Source organism: Glycine max, chromosome 17 (assembly GCF_000004515.6).
Source record: "Glycine max cultivar Williams 82 chromosome 17, Glycine_max_v4.0, whole genome shotgun sequence".
NCBI lineage: Eukaryota > Viridiplantae > Streptophyta > Magnoliopsida > Fabales > Fabaceae > Glycine > Glycine max.
The window spans coordinates 15834149-15855293 of NC_038253.2; the positions used below are offsets into that span (position 1 = coordinate 15834149).

A 21145-nucleotide genomic window follows, 5' to 3' on the forward strand; every position below is an offset into this window, starting at 1 on the left:
TCTTCTAAAATGCACATTTTACATGTCGAGTCTTAAATAGACCATATTGGTCTTATTCATTCCTAGTTGGTGTTTAATTGGCTAATGAACCAACTTTATATGCATAGTCATTGGACACATATGTTCAAATATATTCCAACTTAACTCTTGACTAAAATTTGATACATTTTAATGGTGAAAAAGAAAAAATCACTAAAAATTTAAGAGAAATAAATTTTAAACATTTACATATTTTCTAGTCAAATAACATATTTCAACTATTATAATAGTAGAAGAAGGGTTATGCACTTATATTATTTTTTTAATTACTCATTTAATTTATATAGTTTCTAAATTTATCTTTCTTAATTCTTATAATTAATAAGTGAATTTTTTATACCTCAAATTTATATTTTAATTCTCAAAATATTTCTGTTATTAATTTTTTTAACTCCACTAATTAAAATATTTTAAGAATTTTTTTGAGAATTAAAATATAAATTTCAGATTAAAAAATTACTTATTAAATATAAGGATAAAAATAAATAAGTTTCAAAATTATAAGAAGTAAATAATTAATTAAATATTTTTTTTCCACAAACATCCATATCTCACCGGGACAGTGCAGTGCAGAGTACGCTACTCTCCTCCATCAACAACAACAACCACCGTCGCGTTTAGGTCATTCTTCTCTTTCTTTTCACACCCAACAATGTCATTCCCTCTTCCCATAAAACCACTGCTTCCACTTTTCTCCTTTCACCCTCACTTCCCCTTTTCTTCCACCATCATAACGATGTACGGCGCGCGAGCCCACCACCACCACCTTCTAGAAGACTTCCGCAACCCGCAGCTAGGGCTGGGCCAGGGCCCGCGTGGGCCTATCCTGCTGCACCCTGCGGCTATCATCGAGGAGCGCCTTGCGGCCCATATCATCTAGAAGTCAAGAGTTGCGGTGTGCAAGGTAGTGGCTGTGTCTCAATATGAGGCAATGTTGTGGATTATGCTTAATGCTTTATTTATGATCAAGGTTTTTAAATTACACTTTGTGATGTATAGTTGACCTTGGTTTTGGTTTATTTTTGAATTATGTTGGCATGTTGCTGTAGACTAGAGTATGTGGTAAATGCTGAATGAGAATCCTATGTATGTTTAACGTTTTAAATTACACTTGGTGACGTAAAATTAACCTTGGGTGCCTCAATTAGAGGCAGAGTTTTCGATTGTGCTTGATTAATGATTAAGGTTTTAAATTACACGTTGTGATGTATAGTTGACCTTGGTTATGGTTAATTTTTGGATTATGTTGTTATAGACAAGGGTTTGTGGGGAATGCTGAAGCCTATGTTGGAGGAATTTTATAAAATACTTATTTTTATTGTTATAGAGTATGGTCTGGATGGTGGATATGTTGGTTGCTTAAAAGGTTTTACTGTGATGCTGAGTTGATGTTAATGTTGTTGTTTTTAATTGCCTCTTGGATTTTAGAGCTGCCATTGACTATGAGAAGAAGGGATTTGTGGAAAACTATGAACATGGTCATGTGATGGAGAAGAAGTTGGTTGCAATGGCTTGGGAGATGAAGAAGCTTCGTGCAGAGATTGCAAATGCAGAAGAAAGAGCATGGGCTGTTGCAACGGCTGGGAATCCAGGTATGCTGTTTTATGTGTGATATGGTCTTGATGAGTTAGCAAATTGCAATTTGTAACTTCTAGCGGTGTCTTTTCATGGAATTTAAGCCTACTAATGCTCTTACTTTGTTTTCTGGCCTTTGCTTTGATTTTATTTGTAGGTCAAGGGTATAATGCAAATTATGGCAATGTTGATGCTGGATATGCTGGAAATCCTTACCCTTATAATATGCATTTGGTCTGGATCAAAACTGAAGAGAAGTGTATTTTCCACTTTTTGTATTCTAATCCTGAGGATTACCTTGAATTTTAAGAAGATGGTGCTGTTAGGAGGTAGGACAACAGAAGGGAAGGGAAAAATAGTAAGGGATTAGAAGAATTAATTAGATAAATAGTGGGAAGAACTGAAGAAGGCATTCAGAGAATGAGCAGATTTGAAAGAAAGGGGAAACCATTGGAGGAAAAGTTTTTCTCCTTGTTCTCTTCAATTTCATTCAATCAGAAAAAAAAAAAAACGCTTCTTTTCTTTATGTCCATTTTGGGAACACTGACTGCCACCTGATCTAACCTGCATATTGCTACATTTGGTCTCTCAGTTTGGTCAGTATGAAAATGTCAATTGGTTATTGTGGGTGCAAAATTGTATAGTATAGCTTGCATATAGCTTGGTTTGTCTATTGCCCTAAATGTATTTGATTTTATATGGTGGAAATTATCGTCTACAGAATATATGGTTATTTAATAATCTTTTATGACCTTTCAGTCAATTTGGATATTGTTCTTTGCTAATACTGGTAAATTTCAGGTACAGCCTGGATTGGAGAATTTTCCTCAGGGTGGACCTGGGCCTCCTGCTTGGGGCACATATGACATGCAGCGAGCTCAAGGACACCGGATTTCTGTTAAGCAATCTTATAACTGGTATCTTGGGTTGCAGCTTGTTCAGGGTTTTAAGAGTTATTTACTCATGAATGTCATGGGAATTTGTCTATTAGATGGTCCTTGAAGTTGTACTTAAATTAAAAAGCTCATATGTTGGTTGATGGTGCAACCTAAGAAGTCTTTATCTCCTAATTGTTTTGAGGATTCAGAGGGAGCAAAGGCGTTAAATTTTTATGACAATTTTACTAGGTTTGCTGTTCTTTCGCTGTCTATTTAATATGCGATGGTCAAATTTGGAAGGAAAACCAGTGTTAGGTGTGCTTTGGTACAATTTTGCCTTTTCAGTCTCTAATACAGGGCTCATGATTTTCTTGCTGGAGTCTTTTTGGTAATTTGGGAGATTTACATACTGGAGAGCATTTTTTTATTATGATTTTATTATCTTTCTGTTGATTGTCGGTTTCCTTATTTGTTTTGTTGATGGAGAATTCTATCTGTTCCTTTCATTAAACATATCATATACTATAATATAATAAATTAAACAATAATAGGACTAAAAATATAATAAAATACTCAATAATAGTAGTAAAAATGTAACAAACTATTTAAAGCATAACATATATAATAAATTAAAGAGTAAATTACACAAATCTTCCTTGAGGTTTTGTAAAATTACACAAACCTCTTGATGTAGCGTACATGATGGGAAAAGAACGAGGGTTTCAACAACTCATTGATTTGTAAGAATGTTGAGGGTTGAGAATTGAGAAAAACCTCAAATTTTCATTCAATAATAATCTTCTTTAAGTGATTTCTTCATTTTGAACTCTATGGATCTCTTGGGACATTGGATTTTGATACTAGAGCCCTGACATCCTCTTTCACACCTTGATACCTTTTTAGCCCATGGTTGCGCCACACTTCTACATCACCTCCCCTGCTTTTTTAACATTTTCACTAACCTCCTTTTAGGGGAGCCTGGTGTAATGTTTTTCAAAAAATTAAGGGACTGTCAGTGTATATTTTTAAATAATTAAGGGGAGGGGGGGTTAATGTAATGTATAAGGGTGTTAGTGTATATTTTTAAATAACTGAGGGGGTTAGTGTAGGAGAAGATAAAGGCAGGGGGGTGTTTGTGTAATTTTAAGAAACTTTAAGGGGTGTTAGTGTAATTTACTAGTGGCTATCTCACCATGTGCTATACCACTATGGCAGTTTTTGGGTCGGTCGCTATGCATTGCTATCCGGGATTTAAAACATTGCTTCCAGGTACTATCCTTTTGACGTTTTTTTCCCTTTTGTTTCTGATCATGGCTTCCTCTAGTACTACACCATGGCCTATTGATAACCCCTGGGTAACTCTCACAACTGATGGAGATTTCCTCTAACGTACGAGCATTGCACGACATTCGGTTCTACTGCTTCAGTGTTTGTCGTGCAATTCTTTTCTTATAGATCACATCTGGCTTCTAATTCCACTGATGATCATTTTAGCTCTACCAAACATTGCAATTACATAAGCTGCACAATTTTTTCTAAATCTCTCAACCTTAAGCTACATTTGTAGAATTTGGTAAACCTTGCATGTGTTCTAAAAACTTAGAGCAATTTCTAGTGATAAGGATTTTGGAGGGTTTCACCGGCCTAACAAACCATATTATGGAAGAAGATTGTTTCCTTGGCCTAATGGTTATTGCCAAGACATGGTTTATTCCCATATGGATTCCATTGCAGGTTTTGCACAGAATTGGAGAGCTCTCTTCATATTTTCTTAGGTCTGTTTTATTTCTGTTGATTATCAGTTGTTTTTCCTAAGGAGTATTTATTTCCCTTTTTATATGTATTCCTTTTTCTATTATAACAATTTTTCTTTTATAAAAAAAGAGAAGAAAATCACCTTGAGCACAATTCTTCCTTCATTGTTGCCATATTTTATTTTTTTCCTTGGTTCTGCAGAGTAGAGACCTGTAGATTCCTTGGTTTCTTGTGTTTAGCAAGGAAGTTAAATGTCATTTTCTCCTGTACCATTCTCTGATTCACTTTTCTGAAGTATTAAAATAGAGGATCCACAGCTCATGTTTTGAGCTTGCTGCAGCTGTCATTTTAGTTTTATCGGGTCACCCTTTTCTCCAATAAAATTTATTTTTCTAGTTAAAAGGATGTGTTTCTCCCTCCTTTTTTTTTTGTTATGTGTTAGTTTACGCCTACATATTATCGTGCACAGACTGCAGTTCTGGAATGATTTAGGTTTTTATAATAGATATACTAGCAGCTAACAAGACCGAGGCAAGACAATAATGGAATGTTTCCATTTAGTCAAGCATTAGTTGTGAAGTACAATTCATATTTTATCCTTCACAAGTTTGGTGAATGAGGTTGCATATTGCATTCAAGGAGTGATTTTCTCTCTTGGGAATTTTTCTATTCCTTTTCTGAAGCAGCTAAGTTTGATCTATTTTACTGGCATCATATATTCAACACTGGAGCAGAAGGATGAGAGTCTTAGTCGAGTAAGTTATGCAGCTTCTGAATTGTAAATTCTTTTATTTATTTTGCCTTTCCATATCCCATGATGGCCTTGAATAGGAATTGCCAATTTTGGCCATCCCAACTTTGGTTATGCTAATGTTCTCTTACCATGTTAGATTGAATTTATGCTTGAATTGCATGATATGGTTTGTGTTTGTTTAGATGACAAATCCACTTTTCTGTTTATACCATCCATTCTTTATGTATGCTTATTGGGTTAATTTTCATTTGTCTGCTAATTGGTTTCACCCTCATTTGTTTAGTATCTGAGCAATGTTGTACCTTTCACTTGCAAATGTGTGGACTGGAAACTGAAAACAAGGTGTGGTGAAGTTTGAGGATGAGGTTTGAATCATAGCCAAGAATTAGTGTATTTGCGGCTATAAAATAGGACAAAGTTACTCATTTGTGAGGGGATATATTGTCGCCCTAAAGCTGAGATTTAAGTGTTAAGTTTGGATTTATTAACAAGATGCTATATAGTCTATTTCATAATGATTTTATTGTTTAAACTTTTCAGAGGCGAACCTTTTTACTTCATTTGTGCACATTTTTTATTCTAGTTTTTCTCTTTAAGAACCTGGTAGGTGTTTTAACATGACAAGTCATCTTAGTATAAATAAACACTGAATAACATTTTGCTCTCTTTTTCTTGCCATGTTTTAAGAAGGGCCTCAAAATGATTAGTATAAATTACCTTATTGTCAGTTTTAGCAATTATATACTATCAACAAATCCCAAATTTGGGCTAACTCAACCCCAAAAGCTAGCTAATAGGGTGAAGGTTGCCCTCCACTTACATAGTCTATCTTGGCACTACCCTTTAGCCAATGTGGGGCTTGGTTTTTTCTCAATACACCCCCTCACACCCAGCACTTTTGGGTTTGGTGCGTGGATAATATGGTAAGTGATCCTTTAATGGATCTAGGATAAACACTGATACCATCTTAGAATGTGAGGTTTATTTATTTATTTTGAATGATGCAAAACATTGAAGTTCCTTTCATCAAATAGAAGATCCTTGAAATTATGGCATAGTATCATGGTTCGAGATCCTTGGATGACTCTGTAACAGCACAGGAAAACCCTAAGGATTCTCTCCCCATCTGACTGCTCTAACTCTACTAACAACTCCCTCAAAAACAAATAAATATAAATGCACATAACATTCACTCACTAAGAAATTGGTATTACAATTCCTGAGATCTCACAAAAGAACTAACAGAACTTAAAGCATAACAATAACAAAACTTATAATATTGTAGAAGTCTATAACATTATTCCTACGCAATTCTGCCAAACATAGGCACAATGTATACTGAGGGGCTCCTCAGTCCAACCAGCAAACTAATCAGCATCAAAATCACCAAAATCAAAATCAGGAAGCTCACTAGGCTCATTGTCATCAAACCCACTAATATGAATATCTTCCAAGCCACCAAAATCATCAAAAACCTGTTCATAATCATCAAACGATAGCCAATCAAAATCAAGCCCCGAGTTTGGCTCAATCCCAGATGGAACAGCAGCACCAGCAGTAGATGGTGGTGGTGGCAAGTTCAACAGACTCAAATCTGGTATCTCTAGCCCTGCAAGATCATCCACCAAATAATTAGCCTCAATAGCTTCCTCAGTAGAAACATTACCCTTCTCAATGACAGATGGTGGTGGTGGCAAGTTCAACAGACTCAAATCTGGTATCTCTAGCCCTGCAAGATCATCCACCAAATAATTAGCCTCAATAGCTTCCTCAGTAGAAACATTACCCTTCTCAATGACAGACGGTGGTGAATTGTGTGGCAACACACTCTCTTCTATGTCATCAGAAGTAGTAGAAAACTTCTCAGATACAGACACATCAGCTGCAGCAGCAGCAGCAGAAGAGTTACAGCAGTTACTCTTATCAGAAGTTGTAGCCAAAGGTTCACCAGCAGAACCAGAACCAGTTTTATAAGCTTGAGCCTTTGCCATAGCTTCTAACTCAAGCCTTCTGGCCTCATAGACTTGGGAAGCCTCTTCTGCAGTGTTGAAAGTGCCTAACCATATACGATTGTTCTGAAATGGGTTATAGATCTCAGAAGCCCATTTACCCCATTTTCTCTGCCTGACACCTCTATATTTACCAGGAGTCTTCCTCCTCGTTGATGGGGTATGAGTCAAAACCCTCTTCTTACTTTGGGGTTGACCTTTAGTGCTAACCCTCATTGTATTTTTTTTGTTATTCAACTCACAAGAACTAGTTTCAAGAGTGGTGAATGTGTGAAGAAGAGGGAGAAGAGAGATCTCACACATACTTCTTTTAACTATTCTCGGGTTCTGAATCCTCTTGGAGTCATCATCGGATGAATCAGTAGCATCAGGATCGTCGCAAATGATGCGCAGTTTTCTCATCGCCTTGGACTCTTGCAAGGAGTGAAGCTTTTGCTTCGGTCTAGAAGCTGGTTGTTTCTGACACTCGGGCATGGTGGAAAAAAATTAAGAGAAAAATCCTCCAAAACCCCCACAGAATACCCAGAAAACTGTGAAGGAAACCAAATCGAATCAAAGAAGGAAGGGAATCAAAGGAACAAAGCCAACCGGAAAAAGGGTAACACAATCTCTCAAGGTCTCAGGTGAAATCCCCTCTTAAGAATATGAAGAGACGAGAAAAGCTATGTATGTGAAAGCCTCCGAAACACCCCACTCCACAACAAGTCCTTTTGGCCTCAATTGCATTGAAACAGGTGGGTTCACAATGTTCTTGTTCAGAATGCAGCGTAGCATACAGTAACAGGAGCACACAAAGAATTCACCAAAAAAAAAAGATACAGTAATAGGAGCACAAAAAGAGAGTCAACTAGAAAGAAACAGAAACATAAACAATGAAGAGCTTCAATTGAGCCCCAATCACTGCCAGAATAAACCCTGATGACAAAAATCCACTGCTTGCCCTTTGAAGACAAATTCTCCAAGAATTGCAGAAATCAAGAATTAAGCTTTATCTGCCCTCTCAGCTCTTGTTTGTTTTCACTGAAAAAGAGGAGGCTACTCTGTTTCTGCCTCTGTCTGTCTTCTATGCTTGGCTGTGTTTCTCTCACAGGGAGTGGCCCCTCTCTCTTTTGTTCTTCTCTAGCACAGGCCTGACTCATTCGCCTTTTTTATTTTTAAAATCACCGGTAAAAAATTCACATTAAAGAGACTGAGTAGGTAAAACATATAAATATTAAATGCAAAGTTAATTTCTTTCCATTATTAGGTGTGGGCTGGCATGGGGCTGTGTGTAACATTGCACATACATCAACCATGCATGACCCATCAACATGTTACATGTATATCATGGCAACATAAAGTAACGACTTTCGATACACCCTCGGAATTTGATGTTTCCGTTTTCCACACGTGCATCTAACGTGCACACTGACTCCGTTACGAGGATCCAATGCAAGGTGAATCACACGCGCGTGGAGTTCGAGTGTGGGAATGAAAGTCTTGGGCATGCAGCTTTTTGTGCCCCCAACGGTGATTAACCAAAGGAGCACTTTGATTGCTACACACACAATGATAGCGGATAACATTACTGATATTTACTGGAAATGCCAATAGGTGCCTCTCTGACCCCCCCTCTTCGGGTGTGGTGGTTCTTCTCATTTCAAGAATCTCTATTTGTAGACCTAACATCTTAATCTTAAAAGAGAAAACAAATTCCTAATTTACTGATTATATCTTCGAATCTAAACAACATTGTAAAGATAAAATAATATCCTTTTAAATTTAAACAATATCCTAGAGATTTGAAATTAAAAATTTGAATTGTTTCTCAACACGTTAAATAAATTGGTGTTGTGGGTGTAGGCATGAGGGGCGAACCATGTTTAATAAATTTGAGATCTTATTTTGCTTATGGTGTTACCTTTTTCTTTTTTTTTCTATGGTGTGTTTTCTCAATTGTGTTGTGCGTGAAGAGTTGTATGTTTTTCCCCAACACATTCCTTGTTATGTTATTAATTCAAACATTTATTTTATTTGTGGTTTTATTTGGGAGGGGTGGTGGTGGTTAGTTCCTTGATTTTTTCTTAATTTTTTTTAGATTTGTAGTCGATTGTTATATGATAAACAGATATATCAGGTCTGTTTGCTTTTTGTTTTGGTGGAATTGTTTTAAAAGAAACAATGCTGAAAGAATTGCTTTTTATAAAATATAGGCTACCCAAACACAATTGGTGTGCTGTTGAAAGACATTTTGTTCACCACAAGTATGTTTGGGGTAAAACAAATTGGATGAGAGTAGTTTAATTGTGTTTGTAAACTTCTTTCTTTAAATTCATTCTGTCTTATTATTGGGGGCCGCTTGGTAAAAAGGAAATTTTTTCATGCCTGGGAATCATGAATCCCAGGAATCATGGTTCCTAGGAAAGACTAAAATCTATTTGGATGGTCATAAACATTCTTTGAAATGTTTATACATGTTTCCTGGGAATCAAAGAGATTATTTATCGCATTTAATAATAAATTGTTTAAACGCTTAATATAATTGTATTAAATGAGCAAAATAAGTCTAATGTGACATTTCTATCATAAAAAGGGTAACAATACAATTTTACAGCACTGAAACTTTTCTCCCAACTCGGGAAAGTTAAATTCCACTTCCCCCATGGGAACAATTTTGCGGGAAACAGGTAAAACACATTCTTGGGAAACTATATTTCTGGGGAATGCTATTTTTTAAATAATAAAATATAGGAAATAAACATTCCCAAATTTATATTCCTGGAAAACTAAAAGTTTTCCTTGTACCAAATGCTCCTTGGTGTCCTCAAAGCTGTAATCATTGGTTTCAGATTGACAGTCTTATAATATCTGGGTTTTTACAATGTTACTTTGTAGTGTTTTTACAATATCATTGGTTTTATATTCCTTCCATGCAATACTTGGAGAGTCCTATCAGTTATATATTCTGTTTTCTGATTTACATCTTTCCCTTAATTTTGACAAATGGCTTTGTTAAACGAGGTTCAATTCCAATTTTAGCTAATCTGTTCACTCTTAATCTAGGGACTATATTTATTATCAGTAATTGGCAATGAAAACTCATTTATTCTGTACTTGTGTTATTGTGACATAATTTTTTCTCTGCATATTGGCATCTGTGTCATGTCTGACAAAGTGATGGAGATGAAATTGTAAATCATAGGACCCAAATGGATGAAATGAACGAAGGAATTCTTCATGTGTTATTTGTTGATCTTAGAGGAACATTTTATCATGCATTCACAAGACCAACGAGCCTTTATGGTGCCAGGTGATGGGTAGTAAGGTGTCAATGGAGCTAAGCTGAGTGTTGCATAGATGAGAATGTTGCAATAGATAAGTAGGCATACATGAATATATTAGGAAATGAGCAATTACACTTGTTGAGGAAAATATGGTAGAATCTGTCTAGAATCTGTTAATCTAAGAAGACTAATGAAGCCCTAGTTAGGGAAGTTGGTCATATGATCTATGGAGGATAAGAGTAAATCAGAGTGTTAAGTTAGTATTAGAAAGGACCTAGATCCTAGTGGCCTCTCCAAAGACCTATTTTTTACATAACGGAATGGTCTCAATTGATTCATGTAGATGATCCTGCCAAGTGGCCAAAGGCCTTTATTGTTGTTGTGTTGTTGTATACATCAGTCTTCATGTATTAGTTTTATGTAATGATTATCTTGCTTTTTTTAGCATGTGCTCTGTAATGACATGTAAATGTTTTTGTATCTAGGGTTATGAATTTTGGGCTCAAGTGCCTCGGACTCTGATTCCATTGTTCACATCTACAGGTATGTTCTATGTTCTATTGGTGTACCCTATTTAACATCTTACAAACTTTTTTTCTTTGCCTTCTTTAATCAGTTTTGACTATCATTCTGTGCATTATATGAGTATATTAATGCTTATGCAAAATTTAAAATGCTATCTTTGGTCCTATATATAAGAAATATAAGACAAATCATCAAGACCAAGGAAAGTGGTGATCACATTTAGCACTATCATAAATTTAAATTTTATCCCACAAGTGCTCTTAAGTTTAAATGTTGTAAGTGATGGTCTCATTTAATGTTATTACTCATAGTCTAATGAGTGAATGCCTAGTAAATAGAGTTAACAATAAATTAAGGGTATAAAAGAAATTTAACCCTGAATAAGTTTGAAAACCAGCCATTGTTCTTATAATTAAGACCAAAGAAAAAGTCAATTTGTTGCTTATATATAGGACTGAAGGTAGTATATTAAAACAAAATTTAAAAGAAAATGTTTAAAATTATAAAGGCTGTATGTATAATTAGTCATGTTGAATATTAAATATATATATTAAAAGAAATTATTTATGGTTGTAAAAAGATATGCATAATTGTTCTAAAAGAATTTAAATTTAAAAGAAAAGAAATTAAATATGAAGTTGGTCATTCTTTAGGGGAGAGTACAATGAGAATAGATTAAGGGCTAGTTTGTTTAAGCTAATTTTTTTAAAATAAGTATTCTTTTTTAAATAAAATAAGCAGTTTTATGATTTTATAATGTGTTTGTCTAAACTGTTTTTACTTAAAATAAACAATTTTCTGCTTTTTTAATAAGCAAATCCTATCTGCTTTTTATAAAAATGCTTCTTTTAAAGTTGCTTGTTTTAAGTTAAAACAAACTCACCTAATTTTTAGAAATAATCACTTATGTTTCAAAAGCTTTATTAAAAGTTGATAAAAACAAGCTATTGGGTTGGTTTGTTTAAATTTAAAGAAAACAATTTTTAAATAAGCAGATAAGATTTGCTTCTCAAAATAAGCAGAATACAACTTTTTTTTAGTAAAAACAGTTTAGACAAACACACTAAGAAAACAGAAAACTGCTTATTTTATTAAAATAAGTGTTTTTTTCAAGAACTAAGTTTTAACAAGCTCACCCATTATTTCTCTAAAATAAGCTAAGCAAAATGTGCACTAATTTACTCTAAAAAACTATACTCTAAGAGAAAACACAATGAAGCAAAGCCTGCCCAATCCATCAATCCCTATGCATAGCCATATCTGTTAAGGAAATCTCCTTAAGTGACTTTGTGCTTTACACTAATTAGCAGATCTGTTAAGGAATTCCCCCAGAAATGATAATTGTGATTCATATTTGTTGATAATTAGAATAGGATCAGAATAAGATCAGTTTCATATTGTCTTTACTATCATATCAGAATAATGGGAACAATATCTCCTATAATTAATTGTATTGATTGTAATTAATCTATATAAAGAGCCACCAGCACGATCCAGATCCACTTGTTTCTTAACATGGTATCAGAGTCTATTGGTAGTCCACCCGTGTTTATCACGCTCTAGGTGGGTAGCCTTGAGCATGAGGGGGAGTGTTGGAAGCCACCTTAGTTGTGATCACCCCTAACCCATCTTAGTTGTGACAGGTAGTCGTGGGCAAAATGGGTGTGTTGAAGACTCACGTTGTGGACAAAAGAGGACATGTTGAAGTCTCACATTAACTAGAGATAGTGACGAAATAGAGTGTATAAAGTGGGGAGCAATTGTCACCTTACAAGTTGGTTTTGTAGGGTTGAATTAGGTCTATAACCCACATTCTAAGATCACTACTAAACAAAAGAGAATGTTATTGAGAGCCAATGGAACTTCCATAAAATAGTTTACTTTTACTATATTTAACTTATTTAAAAAATCAATTTTAGATACTTTCTTTCCTCTCTTGTTTCTTTAAAATACAATGGTGATAATGTAAACCCTCCCTCTCCCCAAATTTATGAAAGAACTCTTAATTTTTGTGCTAATAACTCTTACGATATTACTTTTATGCTTTCAAGTTTGAACTGGGATCAAGATCAAATCATCAAAGGATTGTATCAAGGTTTACGTAGTTGGCTCTTCTGAAGTGAGGTGTACTTTAGAGGATAAAGTGCAATTACAATCATTGATTAAAAAATCGATGGTTGAAAATTGTGATAAAATCAAATACATATTTGACAAAACCTAAAATTAATTATAATATCAATTGTTGATTTTCTAATTAATGTCTTTATTACACTTTATTTTCTAAAGTGCTTGATCCACACTTTAGAGGAGCCAAATCCAAGTTCAACTCAAGCTGTTGGAAGGGCAAGGGCGTACAAGCTTACCAAAAAGGTAAGTTCACAATCTGGTACCTACCTTATTTTAGAGTACGAGTATCTACTTTGTAATCAAGTCTCACTTATTAGTCTACATGTTTGTTCTACAAAAAGCCTTGTTTGGCTACAAGTGGTGTTTTGTATTAAATGGCTTTTCAAAGGATTGTAAATGAGTTGAATTAAGTGCTTATGAAGTTTGTTTAGTTAAACAAACAAATTAAATTCAAGCTAATAGTTAGGCTTGATAGTCCAAGTTTTACATTTTGTGAATAGCTTGCGCGCACGCGCATATATATATATATAGTATTATTACTTAGATCATTGCAATTTTATTGTATATATTTACTTTATAAAATTATAATTTTATTTATTATCATCTTACACACATAAGACATACATAATGTCAATTTTTAAGAGTAATTTTAAACGAATGATTTTAAATACGTATACCCACCCATTCACCCATCTAATGCCAATTTTCAAGAGTCATTTTTTTAACCATGTTATGGGTAGAGTATCTATCGGCTTTGCCGATATCTAATCTTTATTGAAAAAATTGACTGACTATCTTTAGTGGGATTTTCCTCTTTCAACCATATTTTTTTTATCCAAGGACTCGAACGTAAGACCTTACTTGAGAGAATCAAGTCCATTACCACTCAAATCAATGATTTGTTGGTTCAAGAGTCATTTAGGATTACTTCAAATTTTAAATGTTACAAAGTAAAAATTATTTTTATTTATTTATTAAGTATATTTTAAATTTTAATGTATTATAATGGTGATTTTCAAGTGGGAGACATGGTTTGGGCTCAACTAGTTATTTGTATTGTGAATTATGCAAAGTGATTGATTGACTTAATGAAAATTGAAACTCTTGTCCATTTTACTTTAGATGTGGGCATGAATCATATTTCCTGTATTGTGCATGTCGATTTTGTCCCATTTATATGTGAAGCAAAACGATTATGTAAAGGGAAAGCTTAAGGGATTTTGTGCATGTCCTATTTCTTGTATTGTGATGAAAATAATTATACTTCCTGGTTCAGGTATAAAATCACACTAAATCACAGATGATGTCTAAGGTGTCTAAGGTGGTGAACCTTGGTAGTTCACGGTGAAGGAAATATGAACATGCAATTGTCGATTTTTAATGTTTTTTTTCTTTTTTTATCGGTTAGTTAAATTTTAATCAAGTATTGCAGTGACTAAAATATTCTTAATCTCCATCTTTTCTTTCCTCTTCTCTAGTGAGCTCCGCACTCCCTTCCGATCTCCACATTCCCTTTTGACAAACTCGCTGATTTGCACACACCACTTTGGGGACTTGAACTTCTCTATTCTAGTGAAGGTTACCAAGCCTTGAATCAGATTTGAGAAACTCAGATTTCAAAAATAAAGCTTAGATCTAAAAACAAAAAGCTACAATTGAAAGCTAAAGAAGAAAAGTAAAAAACAATGATGATGAGATTGAGGGAAAGGGGATCATCAGAGGAGTTAAGAGGTACAATTCTCTTCTATGAAGCATTTGCCACATAAACCTCCCATCGTCGAGGATGAGGTTTGCAACTCGGTTATGCCTTTGTAGGACCTTCCTCTGTGTCACCATCAACCACCATGGTTTTGAACGGTGTTCTTCTTGGAAATAGTTATATGTAGCTTGCATGGCCAGTGGAGCAGATCTGGTAGTGGATGTGGTGGGTCTTGGTGGTGGTGTGATGGGTTTTGGCATATCTCGTGGTGGCAGTGGCAGATCTTGGTGGTGGTGCGATAGCTTCAACGAATCTTGACGGAGGGTTAGAGCTTGTGGGGCCTACTTCGTTGGCACTAAAGAGATCACCAACGGCGATAGTGGTAGGGGTGCTTTGGGAGGTAGAGTATAAAGAAAAAGGAAGGAAGACAACCAAAACTAAGTTAAAGGGTAGTTCTATTAAATACACTCACTCATATTTAAAAAATCATTATTAAAAAAAAAAGACCAACTAAGTTCTAGGTAACACATCCTGACCCTTAATTAATAAAATGTACAATCTAATGGTTTATATTTCCTTCACCACTGTGAACTACCTTCCAAGGTGCACCACCTTAGACATCGTCTAAACCACATGCTTAGTTGCACAATACCATTGGATAAAGAATAACTACACAATCTTAAATACAAGGGAGGAAAAAGTTATTCAGTGAAGGACACGTATGTTGTGATCATGCAGTTGGATTCCTTGCAACCACAACATTGCTTTGCAGCATTATGGAGGGTGAAAGCTCCATCGAAAGTTATCATGTTTGCGTGGAGGGTGTTGTTGGATAGAATTTAGACTAAGCAAGCTCTTAGAGGAGGAATATTAACGTGATTGATAATGGTACTAGGTGCCCTTTGTGTAGTGATGAAATTGAATCCTCTTCTCATCTTTTTAATTACAATTTCTCCTACTTGGTCTGGCAGGGATGCTACGTGTGGCTCGGTTTTCAACCATTTTTGGCATCACAGTGGGGCATGGCTTCACATCTAAGGTTTAGGGATGATGGATGGCTGTTTGGTTTGTTGTTCTCTTGTCCATATGGTTGCATTAGAACGTTGTGGTGTTTAAAGGGGAAAGGTTGTGTATACAGGAGGTGATGGATGCAACGGTTTTTAAGTCTTGAGTTGGTTCAAGGTCAAGTTTGACAAAACGTCGTTCTCTTTTTTTGATTGGATCTCTAATCCTATGATCTGTCTTAAATCTGGTTTTTAAGCTTAGTCCAGCTTCCTCTCGTAGGTGGTGCTTTTGGGTTAGGGTGTTGGTGGTTGTTGTTTGAAGATGTTGGCTTGGCTTAGGACAAGTGTTTTACCTCGGTGGGAATTAGAAGAGATTTTTTTGGATTATTTAGGCTTGTTGGAAGGTTTTTTTGTTCATGGTCTACAGACCTGGAGGGGGTACTGGGTGGTCTTCTTTTGTGCTAACCATTCTTGTACCTCTTGTGGTTTGTCTATCATATCTAGTGATGGAGAGTCCATGTTTTTTCGTTAATCTATTCATTTCCTTTTAGAAAAACAATCTTAAATACAAACTTTCAACAATTCCATTAGCTGGAATTTGTTGGGATTCTTTCAAAAGGAAGTAAGACACATAATATTCTACAAGTGAGTCCTAATAAATTTCAATCACTAGGAAAATGTGTGTTTGAAAGAATGCATTAAAGAACATGTTGCTCTCATTTCTCTAATTAGAATTCCATATCCCATGCTTATGATAAAGCTTTTCAATTTTGACAAGAGCCATGGAATAACAATAAATCTTCACAACATTTCTTTTCCACTTATCAGTTTCTTGGTTCTTATGTGTTAACTAAAAAAACATTAGTGTTTTAAGACAAATCAAGACTTATAATTATTTTGATTGGATGCAAATAAATGCAAAAGTTAAAAGTTGTGTCTTATGTAAAATCAGACCATGCTACATACCTCCTGCGTTTGTAGCATCAGATGAGTATATGATCAATGATCTAATATAACATTTAAAGACGGCATTTAAAATTTCATTTGTTTGTGTCTCAGATTCATTTTGCAAAGACATTCTCCTATGTTTTGTCGAATCCAATAAAGAATAAATGAAACTCAAGTTTTGAAAGTGTCGAGCAACATCAAAAGACGCACTTTATTATGACAGACCTGCTCTGACTCAAGAGAAGTGATTATTTGTTGAAGTGTTCAACACGAAAGCCAATCAGAGTGATTTTGTTGCATGAAAAAAGACGCGCATTTAATGCTCAAACGACTACTAGCATCGCAAACTTAAGTGAAGAAATCTACCTATTGAAATATAATGAACATAGGGAGATGAATGCCTATAAATACCATAAGCTTCGGAGAAATGGTACACGAACCTATGCGCTATAACTCAAATTCTTTATGTAAAAAAACTTTTTGTAAATTTCTATATTGTTCAAAAAAACTCTTAAAACACTTTGAATATTTTGAGAGAAAAGACCAAGTAGTGAATTATATATCTTTTTGTAAGATGAATTAGAGTTAGCCATTGTGCAAACAAATAAAAAATCTATTTAATTTGTATAGAACTGTCAGTGGTTTGGTAGGACAAAGAGTATTAGGTTGTAACAAGCTTGGGGTAGAGCTTGAGTTGTAAAGTCAGAAGTGGTCGTGACATAATATTTTTAACTTTGAGAAGTTAGTGAAACTTGTTGGTTAGTCAAGAATTGAATGTAGTCTTAGTAGTCGAGACGGACCTATATAATTATATGTCTTATATGCATTTATTTCTCTTAAGCTTTAAACTGATCTATGGTTCGAATATGATTTTTGTTTTGATAACTCTTCTAATTTTTTCTTTAGACAATAAATTTGTTCTTTTCCAAAAGGCTTTAAAAATTTCTAAAATCACAATTCAAACTCCCTTCTTTTGATATATGCCTTTACAATTTGGTATTAGTTCTCAACCTTTAAGGGTTAAGCACTTGATAGTGTTTGGAGGTAAAGATCTTGATGGTAGGTAACAACAACGATTAGTTCATTGTTGAGGGAGCATCCTTCACGATGCTGATCATTACAAATGGAGACATACCTATTCATAGACCAGAAGTAGAATGGATAGACATAGACCTTGTTATAATGGAGCTAAACACAAAAGCTCATTATACTATAACATGTCCTTTGTCCATGAATGAGTACAACAAGATCTGTAGATTGAAGACAACCAAAAAGATATAAGATTTGTTGAGCATCAACTATGAAGGAAAATAAGATGTTCAATTCAGAAAAGTTGCCACTTTGACGAGGCACTATGAGAGCTTCTCCATGAGAGAAAAAAGAATATGTGGATGATGTGTTTGGAAGACTTCAAGTGTTTTTAAATGGACTTGAAGCATTGAGACACACCTTCAGCAAAGCTTAGATAAACTTGAAGATTCTAGACAGTTTTCCCAAGGTGTGGGAACAAAAAAAAAAAAAAGTAGCCATCCCAAAGGCTAGAAATCTAAAAACTCTTGCGTGGGATAAACTATTGGGCATCCTGAGAGTTCATGAAGTCCACCTTTAGAATAGAAATCTTCTGCCAAAGAAAGATTTTTTTCCCTCAAGTCTGGAGAGACTAGCTCCAGAAGAGAAGAAAAGAAGAACTCTTCTAAAGCTTTCAAGGCACATATGGTTGAGTCTGATGGGTTAGACAATAATTCTATAGGGTGTATAGATTTTGGAAGAAAGTCTAAGCCAAGTTAGTAAGACAAATGAATTCTTTGTAGTTGAAAGACTAAGAGAGAGTGTAGCTTGTCTCACAAAAGACTTTGGGAAGTTCATGGAAACAAAGACTCTATGCTTTTAAAATTCCATTAACATTCCTATGATAAGTCTGACTTAGGGTTAGAAAAGGTGACATCTTCTGAGTCACAGTCTGTTACAAACAAATGTGACTACTATGATAAGTCTAGACATTCCAAGTTCAGATGCATCCATAAGAAAAAGCATAAGGGTATTAATGTTGTTGGACCCGAAAAGACTTGGATACCAAAATCTCATATTGTTCTTATTGTAGATATCATTGGTAGGAAAAAGCCAAGGTTTAAGCTGATACCTAGACAAGGGTTGCTTACGACTCATGATGGGGAAAAGTTTATGTTCCTTGACCTAAAGGCACTTAAAGGAGGAGCATTTGCCTTTGGAGGCATGTGCAAAGGAAAGATTACTAGTATAAGTAAAATTGGTATTCCTTCTATAGCCTCCATAAACAATGTCTTATATGTTGAAGGTTTGAAGTATAATCTGTTAAACATAAGTTAATTTTGCGACAATGGTTATTTTGTGTCCTTCAAAAAAGACAAGTGTATAATTAAGTCATAAGATCACTAGTTCTTCTTTACTACCAGACGACACAACAACCTGTATGAGATTGATCTGATAGATCTTAGTAAGCATAATTGTAGCGTGTCTATTATCTAGAGAAGATGAGAGATTATTTTGGCACAAAAAACTTGGGCATGTCAATCTGGAACATATTTCAAAATTATCCAAAAAATATTTAGTAAAAGGACTACTTAAGATTTGTTGGAAAACTCATATTCTCAGAGAAACATGTCAACAAGGGAAACAAATCAAAATCTCTTTCAAATCTGAATATGTTATTTCCACTTTCAGACTATTACAACTGTTGCATACAAATCTATTTGAACCAATTAAAACGTTGAGTCTGGGAAGAAAGAATCATGGCTTTGTCATAGTTGATGACTATTTTAGATATACATGGGTATACTTCCTTGCACATAAACATGAGTCTTTTAAGGTCTTTGAAACATTTTGTAAAAGACTTAAAAATGAAAAAAAAGAGTTTTTGTATCTCTTCTATCAAAAGTGACCATGGGATTAAAGTTTGAAAATGCTGAGTTCAAATCATAATGTGAAAATAATGGTATTATCCTCAACTTCTCTTCACCGAGAACACCTCAACAAAATGTGGTAGTTGAAAGGAAAAATAGAACTCACCAAGAAATGGCTAGGACCATGCTTTATGAGAATTCATTTCCTAAACACTTATGGGCAAAAGCAGTAAACACAACTTGCTATGTTCAAAACAGAATATTGACTAGACCTTTGACAAAAAAGACTCCTTATGAATTATGGAGAGGAAAAAGACCTAATATTTCATACTTGCATCCTTTGGATGTGAGTTTTTCTTATCCTTATAACGAAAGATTAACTTGCTAAGTTTGATTCAAAGGTGGATAAACGAATCTTCCTAGGGTATTCTAATACACCTAAATCCTATAGAGTCTTCAACACAATGACTTTAGTTGTAGAGGAATCTATTCATGCTAAAATCAATGATGGACTAATGTCTGATAAGAAGCTACCAAATCTTGAGGATGATTTTGTAAATATGCAAATTGACTAATCTGTTGGACCTAAAGAAGATGAAGTCAAACAATCTAATGAATTCTTCCTCATACTAGAGAATTACTTGATCAACAACTTCAAATGATGAACTAGAAATTTGTTAACTACCACTCTTAAGATCAGATCATTGGAGATTAGACAAAAGGAGTAAGAACCAAATCATCTTTCAAAGATCTTGCATCTTGTGCTCTTGTATCTGAAATATAACCTAAGGCGATAAATGAAGCATTGATACATGATGACTAGATCATTGTTATGGAAGAAGAGCTCCACCAATTTACCAGAAATGATGTATGGACACTTGTTCCTAAGCTAGAAAACAAGAGTGTTATTGGAACAAGATGAGTGTTAAGAAATAAACTGGATGAACAAGGTAAAGTGGTAAGGAACAAAGCTAGGTTAGTAGCTTAAGACTATAACCAGCAAGAATATATAGATTTCACACAAACCTTTGTTCCTTTGACTAGACTTTAAGCTATAAGAAGGATGCTTGCATTTGCTGCTCATAAAAACAAAAGCCTTTTCAAATAAATGTTATAAGTGCTTTCTTAAATGGTTCTATTGAAGAGGAAGTGTATGTCAAATAAACTTCTGGCTTTGAAGATCATTTCCTTCTATACCATGTTTTTAAACTTAAAAAGATTACGATGATCTGAAATAGACACCTCATGCTTGCTATGATAGACTAAGTTCCTTTCTTTTAGAAAATAATTTTACGAGAGACAAAATAGATACAGCTCTTTAAGAGAAATTGAGAATAATTTCATTATAGTTCAAAGATTTCTTTGATATGATGAAGAGTGAATTTCAAATGAACATCATGAGAGAACTTAAGTTCTTTATGGGTCTTCAAACCAAGTATGACAACAAAAGAATATTATTCTTCAACATAGATGCACTAAAGAACTTCATAAGAAGTTTAAGATGGAAAGTGTTAAACCAAGGACAAACCCAACATAAGAAATTGTTTTTTTGGGGGGGGGGGGGGGGTGTATAACTTAGATGGTTTTGTAATAAAAAATTAAATTAACTATTTATAAAAAAACTCAAAATTTTGACAAATATCTAATATAATTTTTTTGATTCGATGAAGAGTGAATTTCAAATGAACAT

The 21145-nt window shown here is 34.4% G+C and overlaps 1 protein-coding gene across 12 annotated transcripts; it reads left to right on the forward strand.

The window, feature by feature from the left end:
• Positions 1 to 573: 573 nt before the first annotated feature.
• On the forward strand, positions 574 to 16160 carry LOC100791395 (protein FLX-like 1). 12 transcript variants are annotated; one of them, XR_005889167.1, is made up of 8 exons: positions 589 to 943; positions 1468 to 1631; positions 1772 to 3761; positions 4227 to 4267; positions 4982 to 5002; positions 10759 to 10816; positions 12850 to 13168; positions 15596 to 16160. XR_005889167.1 is itself a non-coding variant. In XM_041010961.1 (4 exons), exons 2-4 carry the CDS (start codon positions 1526 to 1528, stop codon positions 2614 to 2616), a joined length of 384 nt encoding a protein of 127 aa, XP_040866895.1. In that variant the 5' UTR covers positions 589 to 943; positions 1468 to 1525; the 3' UTR covers positions 2617 to 3612. The 12 variants fall into 12 exon arrangements, 1 of the variants encoding a protein (XP_040866895.1); XR_005889168.1 differs by having other exon boundaries at positions 13085 to 13168; XR_419113.4 differs by adding an exon at positions 15363 to 15512 and having other exon boundaries at positions 1772 to 5002.
• Positions 16161 to 21145: the final 4985 nt, after the last annotated feature.

Bases quoted from the DNA above. Each gene is read 5' to 3' on its own strand.
- LOC100791395 (XM_041010961.1), top strand. From the start codon at position 1,526: ATGGAGAAGAAGTTGGTTGCAATGGCTTGGGAGATGAAGAAGCTTCGT. The intron at 1,632-1,771 runs GTATGCTGTTTT...TTTTATTTGTAG, and splicing joins TGCAACGGCTGGGAATCCAG to GTCAAGGGTATAATGCAAAT. The intron at 1,849-2,415 runs GTCTGGATCAAA...GGTAAATTTCAG, and splicing joins ACCCTTATAATATGCATTTG to GTACAGCCTGGATTGGAGAA.